This window comes from Phalaenopsis equestris, unplaced genomic scaffold (assembly GCF_001263595.1).
Source record: "Phalaenopsis equestris unplaced genomic scaffold, ASM126359v1 Scaffold000878, whole genome shotgun sequence".
Taxonomy (NCBI): domain Eukaryota; kingdom Viridiplantae; phylum Streptophyta; class Magnoliopsida; order Asparagales; family Orchidaceae; genus Phalaenopsis; species Phalaenopsis equestris.
Genome location: NW_018165318.1, coordinates 1,791,955 through 1,799,377, shown reverse-complemented (window position 1 = coordinate 1,799,377; position 7,423 = coordinate 1,791,955). Strand labels below are relative to the sequence as shown.

The 7,423-nt window shown below is 36.1% G+C and overlaps 1 protein-coding gene across 1 annotated transcript in view; it reads right to left on the bottom strand.

The window, feature by feature from the left end:
• Positions 1–4,968: 4,968 nt before the first annotated feature.
• The window catches only part of LOC110032108, a 38,327-nt gene continuing 35,872 nt past the window's right edge, over positions 4,969–7,423 (bottom strand). The window contains exon 12 of the mRNA XM_020735624.1: positions 4,969–5,314. Coding sequence (XP_020591283.1) covers positions 5,228–5,314 — 87 coding nt within the window. The 3' untranslated portion in view covers positions 4,969–5,227. The remainder of the gene's footprint in view (positions 5,315–7,423) is intronic.

Below are 7,423 nucleotides of genomic sequence, written 5' to 3'. Positions count from 1 at the left end.
GAATACAACGAGCTTAATATCACTTAATTCTGACATCGTTAAAACACTCAAATATCTACAAAACTTTGTTCGATTGAAGGAATATCTCTAGGATGTTCGATAAAGTGGTCTAAATTTCATCCTTGGTTGTAAGGATGACATTCTCAGACTCTATAAATAAATGCCTATCCCTTCATAAAAGGTGTATGAAATCAGTGACTTGATAAACATTTTTTGCTCCCGCAGCCGCCGACCACCATTGATCACTGCTCGTTGGTCGTCATCTACAACTGTCAACCACCACTGGCCGCACCCTGTTCACTGACATCGATGAATCCTACAACATATTGATGGACCCGAAGATGGTATAACAATACACATCGAATAATAATAATAACACACCTCAAAGATAGTGTAACAACGCACATCGAAGACGGCATAATAACACATCCCGAAAGTGTAACGACACACTCTAAAGAAGATATAACGACACACCTAGACTACAGTGTAACGAAATGTCAAAAGACGATCTAAAGGCGCACCCCAAATATAGTTCAACGATGCACCCGAATGATGGTGTAACTTCCTGTAATTACCGCTTAAAAACATTGTACTCAAAATAATGTGTCCTTCTCTGAACTTCTGAAGTTTTCTCATCACAACTCTTCACTACGGCTCACAATCTATGTGGTTCACCGCAACTAGAACCTCTTATTACAATATTGTCGGCAAATTGACGTTACTAAACCCCCAACACCCCCCCCCCCAAACTCTATGTGACCAACTAAAACATATGTGGTTTGTAAATCATGTAGCTCCCAACTCCGTCCTTTGTGGCCTACAAACATTATTCTAGCTCATCAATATGACCTACACAACCAACTACGACTGCATTATCCACATCTAGTTCAACTCCCAAATCCGGCCTCTGTTACCTACAGACGTTATTGCGGCTCATAATTACGACCTTTGTGAATAAATACGGCCTATGTGGCTCAGCAACTTACAAACGTTATTGCAGTTCCCTACTACAGCCTTAGTGGCAAACCGAAACGTCTGAATCAACCATCCACAACCTATATGACCGACTACTGTCACAACTTTCAACTACGACATCTATCGATAAGCTGGAGCTACAACCACAATTTACAACATTCATGTCGGGTTACTGCCTTCATAGCAATTGACATGGTCTTTGCGGCTCGTTAAAACCATCATTGTTGAAATACCATTGTATATTAACTTTGTAATTCCATCTTTTCTGATTCAGGAGAAGAATTAGTCTATAAATTAATAACTACACAATATACTACTTCGACTGTGTCAAGTCCCATATTTTTTTTTTCAAGAATTTCCACGTAAAAATTATGGAGTCTCTTCCCTCTAATTTTCTTTTTTATATATGCGTGAAGAATCTCAGACTATGCTGAAATGTTAACTTATCATTCTACTTTCATGAATATTTTAGCACACATTAATGATCAAAACGTATGAAGATAGATTTTGAAAAGTCGATCCCATTAAAAATGCTATCGATAGAATGATTTTGTTGTCTAAATCATAGATACAAACTCAAAGGCGAAAATATTTCAAATAATTGTTTTAGCAGAGAAGTGAGTTTTCAAATAAAAGAAAAATTTTTCCCGATTGTTTTAGGTGCTTATAATAAAAAGTTTGATGAAAAATTAATCAATTTATGAGTGCAGTGTTAAGCTGCCTTTAAAAAAAAAGACTAAATTAGAAAAAAACAAAAAACAGTTCAATCAAAATAAACTAATCAATTTCAGACAATAAAGCACCCCATAGAAAGCATGAAGACCAAACATATAACCAGATGATTTTTATGTTGGTTTTCACCAGGAGCACCGAATCGAGGATTTTCTCGATCCAAAGGATACATGAGCACACGAGTAAATTATGATCCCATAATATCAAAAATGAGTATTTTGCTTATCCATTAATTGGAGAATTCATCGCCAACAGGTGCTCCAGACTATGGCTCGGGTAGGGTGCTCTGGACAACGACGCGGGTAGGGTGTTCCGAACCCTATTTTTTACGTAGTACGCGTAGGAGGAGTCTGTGACTTCCCTTGACTTCTAGGAAGCTCTGAATGGATACATAGGAACTTCTAAACATCATGATGGACATCAAACATGTCCAATGTCCTGAGTAGGCCCGCACAATTGTGGGTTCCCCCAGATAATGATGAATCGTCACAGACCCTGGTTTCGTGCCCCAAACACATATTGGAGATTTCGAAGGGGTGCCTTGAGCTATAGGATGCTATGAATGAGTTGTGAATTGTCCCAGGCTAATCAAATAGACACCCTACACACGTGACATAAAAAATTGACGCTAACAATTGTGATGATTGGGGTGATGAAATTTGTATGTTATAATATTCAACAGAGGTGTTGAAGTTTTATGTGTGAGTGTTGTGTAGTAAAGATAATGTAGAAAGGAGTGGATCAATAATTAAGTGTGATCAGTGTGAGAATGAGAAAATTAAGTAATGGGAAGTGAGCGAGTGTAAGTGGTAATAGTAGATGTGAGATAAGTAGAGAGGGTGGTGACATAGTATTATGAATAATAGAGTTATTAGTGGGCACTTGAAGGAGGTGTTTGTAGAGAAAATGTTCACAAAAAAAAGTAATATGACTTGAGATGAGAAATGTTTTGGCCTAAATATCAAAACACTTATAGCCTTTGTGTTGTTGGCAATATCCCAAAAAAAGACGCATGGAGCTTTTAGAGAGAGCTTTTAGAGAGAGCTTGTGAGAAATATTATGTGGTTAGTAGAGAAAACATAGACAACCAAAGATTTTAAGATATTGATATTCAGGTTTAGTTTTGTGTAATAATTGAAAAAGTGATTTTTTTGTGTGATTGTAAAGGGAAGTCTATTTATTAATAATTGTTTGTTTGTATAGTTTCTATCCAAATTGGATAGAAATATGAGCTGTGTTAAGAAGGGTTCTAGCAGTTTCAACCAAGTGGCGATTTTTTTTTTCTGTAATACCATTTTGTTCAGGAGTTTGAGGACAACTAAATTGAAGTTTGATGCTTTGATCTTGTAGAAAAATTAAGAGCATCTGACATATATTCACCTCCTCCATCAATCATAAAGTATTTTATATTTGCTTTGAATTGATTTTTTAACATTTATGTAGAGAAATAAAATGTATTGTGGCTTTAGATTTATGTTGTAAAGGTATGCACCCAAAAAAAAAATGAATCAATAAAAGTAGCATAATATGTGTACCCTTCTATTGAAGAATTAGGGAAAGGTCCCTAAATATTTGAGTGTAAGCTTTCTAATATCTAATATGTTGTACAACTACAATCGAAAGATATTTTATGACTTTTATTTAGATAACAATCATGACATGGATGAGTAGTTACAAGAAGTTTTAGGTGAGGATGAGCATGAGAGACCATGGACATGCCCTTATTGTGAGGGTGCACTAATTTTGATACCAAATATTTGAGCTTTTGACAGTGTTAAAGGCTATAATCGGGTAAAGCCCTTTGATCAATTGTTCCAGTGAGAAGAATTTTTTTGGTTGCTAAGTGCTGAATTTTAAAACTATTAAAATTGTTACCATTGAGGATAGCTTAACAATTGTTGTCTTTTAACTAATCTGAGATCATGAGATATTTTATTTACTTTAAAGATGGGGGAGAGTTTAAGCTTACTGTTTGGAGTTGGAAGAATGGCGTTCCCTATATGGCGATTTCAGTGACTTCACCATTGCCAACCTCCGGTTTGCAAATCCTGTGTATGGAACTGGCTTTAAAGTTCTCATATGAGGAGTGAGATGGGATGTTGTTCTAGTGTCCAAAACTCATTCTTGTGGCCGAACATTAAATTGAGTCATGAGGGTAGTAACTTGAAAATTGGAGTTTGTTTTGTATTGGAGATTTGTTATGTGTCAATATTGAGTGACTGAATAACCCTTTTTGTTACAAATTTGACATATCACAATAGTTTTGGGTTTTGGCATATTGTTGTTTTGATATTTTTTATTTGTGAAGTTCTTATTGAAGTTCCTTTGATTTTGGCACCCTCCTTTGCCTCTATATGTCAGTAAAGTTAAATGTTGAATTATTTTAGTTGTTTCATTTGCCAAGTTTCATCTCACTGTGTAATAATGAGTAGGACTCTTCTAAATTTATCGGGTTTAGTTGTGTTCCAATGGCGGCCTTGAAACATTGATGTCTTAGTTGTAAGCATTTAGAATATAAAGAATTATATCTTTAATTTCAATATTGGAACCGGTGGCTGCAACATTTTCCACTAAATTCTTGATGACAGTGAGATATTGAATCACTGTGTTTTCTCTCATAGTAATGTCTTAAAGTTCGTTCTTGAGGTTTAATTCTTGATCTGTTTGAGGATTAAAATCTCTTTTCTAAGCTATGCCATATTTCGGTTATATTACTGATGTGAAGAATTTATGGGAGAATTGAAGGGGAAATGGTGGACAAAATTACAATAACAAAGTTTCTTTCTATAAATTGTCTTAAGAGATAACCTTGATTGTCAATGAAGGTTCCAGTCCCATTATGATTGAATCTTGATATTTATCTCCTTTATCTTGTTGAAAAATGTGGTGGATTGTTGATCTGTTTATGCTAAGGTTGGGGAGATCGAATCCATGTTGTTTTTAAGCTTTTGCCGCTCAGACACCTAAAAGAAATACATCAGGAAGAAGATGAGAAATAGGGAAGAAGATGAGGAAGGGAAACGTGCTTGAAGAAAGATAAGTGAATAACTTTTTATTTCACTTTAATACATCATATGAGGGTATATATAGGCCCTTTTACGCAAAGCCGTAATTTAAGGAAAAAATGTCAAATCGTTGCAAAAACAGCTGAAGAAAACCAGACTGGTTATCATATGTTAGACAACACTAATAATAATAAAAACAAATAAATGATTAAATAAAATAAAATAAAAATTAAAACGTAATATAAACAACACAGCTTCTTTCACGACTTAATCGAGTCCCCCCCAGTTATATATAATATACAAACTAATGTACAGCTTTGCTGAAATGTTACTGCGTGTGAAATAACTGATGCAAATATTAATTCAAAAGAATTATACAGTATGTCGCATTTGATGGCGTTATGAGGAACAAAGAAATACCTGAACCACACCAACAGAGGCGTCAGGCGTGCCTAATTGCCTATTGAATGATTGATTTTCCTTTGAAGGATGGTCTACAACTGTACAGTGGAAAGCTAGGAGAATATCTGTTGAATGACGGTCTCGGCGTTATACTGTATTAGAAGATGGATTGCATCAGCCCTCGGTAAGGCCAGGAACTCCTGCACAGCATTTGATCAAGAAAATGTTTAGGATGAACAAAAATTAATGGAGTTTTTTCTCTACTTTCTACTTCTAGATTCTTTCATCCACACGTGTAATTTACCATTAAACATAACATTTCTACCTAATTTGAACTACTTTGCTGAAATACGACGCAGCATTTGATTTTAACAAATAGCCCAATCAGTCCCCTTCAGAAAATGCTAATATACAGGAGCAATAGCCTCATCATCAGGACATGCTTCTAAGGATATAGTACATGTAAGAATAATACAAAGAAACTCTTTAAACCACAGTGAAATCAAAGAAAAAGAATGTAAAAGATAGATTTTTATTACTCTAATCAATAGAAAATTTCTTGCTCAAGCAAAATGATCATTAGAAGAATTCGGAAAACGGAAGATATTCGTCGTCAAGCATTGGTTTAAATAAATGCAGAGGCCAGCGAAAAGGTCAACATATGAATTATCATGTTGATACATAAGAAGCCACATGGTTCATTAAACCATTTCAATTATTAATGAAGAAGCATGGGTCTCAAGCTTTTAGAGTATTTGTATTTATGGAGGGATACTTTAGAGATTTTCATGTGCCTTATGTTACATTGAAATAAGCATTGGATTTGAGAGATGGAACCGCCAAGTATTCGACTCATAACAAACTAAGTTCAGTCATCAAGATGGGTCCACTCAGCTACATTAGAGAGACTTGAGTAATGCTCCCGGTTGGATATTGAGATGGTCTTAAAAGTGAACCTGAGAGAACTTCAAGGGCTTGCAATGTTCTCAAAGCAAATTTTATGGCGATTTGATGCATCTCTATCATAGAATGGAGGTACTAGGTGTAACAATTTTGGGGCTTGTATTGCTTCCCTTCTCAAGTCCTATTTAAATTTCAAAATAGGTCTGAAAAATCAAACATACTCGAATCGTCATGCCCTCTTTATTTTAACTAAAGCCACCGTCTCTAACGACAGCATCAAAGAATTTCATCTTCATTAATAAGGCCATTCAAGCTAGAAAATTAAAGAAGAATCCGTTGATCTCCATACCCCTGCTGCTCCCGTTATGCTATCATCCCCTCAAAACCCAACAATGTTGACTATTCACGGTAATTACAAGTACTCGCCAGCACTACATTAAACTACAGAACATGGATGTAACTCGGCGCAATTTCTAACAGAGACTCATTAAGCTCAAGTTTCAAATGACTAGAGCAAGGTGCACGCCTCAAATTGCCTAGCATCAGTTGTATCGTAGCATCCGTCGCATTAATTTAGGTTTGTCTTGTAGAGTTTTGGCATCGCTCCGTTACTATTTAGCATAATATATTTGATTGCCATCCTATATCTTGTATGCAATTGCAGATTGTTAATTAGAAGAGACAAATAACATATAAAAATTGGGCTATTATGCAAGTATCTTTTCAGCTTCCCAAAATTGGGGCTTCAATTTCTCTGATGTCTGGATTTTTATCGTTTATGTGATGGAGAAGCTAATATTTCAAGCTTCACCTCCAAACTCATCTCCACCAACATGGAAGCTAACATCTTCTCTGAGAAAGACTGAGTACATTCTAAAAATGTTCAAAATCCTTAAAAGAGTTTATCATTCAGATTCTGTCAGCAACTAAGTGCATAAGCACATTCCTTCAAGATGAGATATGCATGATGTAGACCACTTTGAGAGTGAGCTAACTCATTCACAGTAAACATCTATCGCCAACGTTCTAATCTGACCGCCCATCTTCCTAGCACAAGTTTGTTGACCTCATTTTTAGTGAGGTCTTAGCCTCCTAATCTTAGAACCTAGGATCTAGCCTTAGGAGTTCCTGGTTGACCATCCTAGCGGACTAGTAATGGAGCCCACCTCCCATAGAACTTCAAACTGCTTCTTTACTCATTTTTTGTGAAAACTCGCACGAATGGTCCCAAGCACTCAACTTCTAGTTGCAAGGGCTAAGGACCAACATGCAGAGGGTCTAAAAATGAGTTCCTATAGGATCAAACGACCTTAGGTTAACCCTCGGTGGCTCGGCAACGCACTTGTTGCATCACGCACAATTTTGGCTTAAATTGACTCGCCCGCCGGCAAACTCGTCCGGACGAC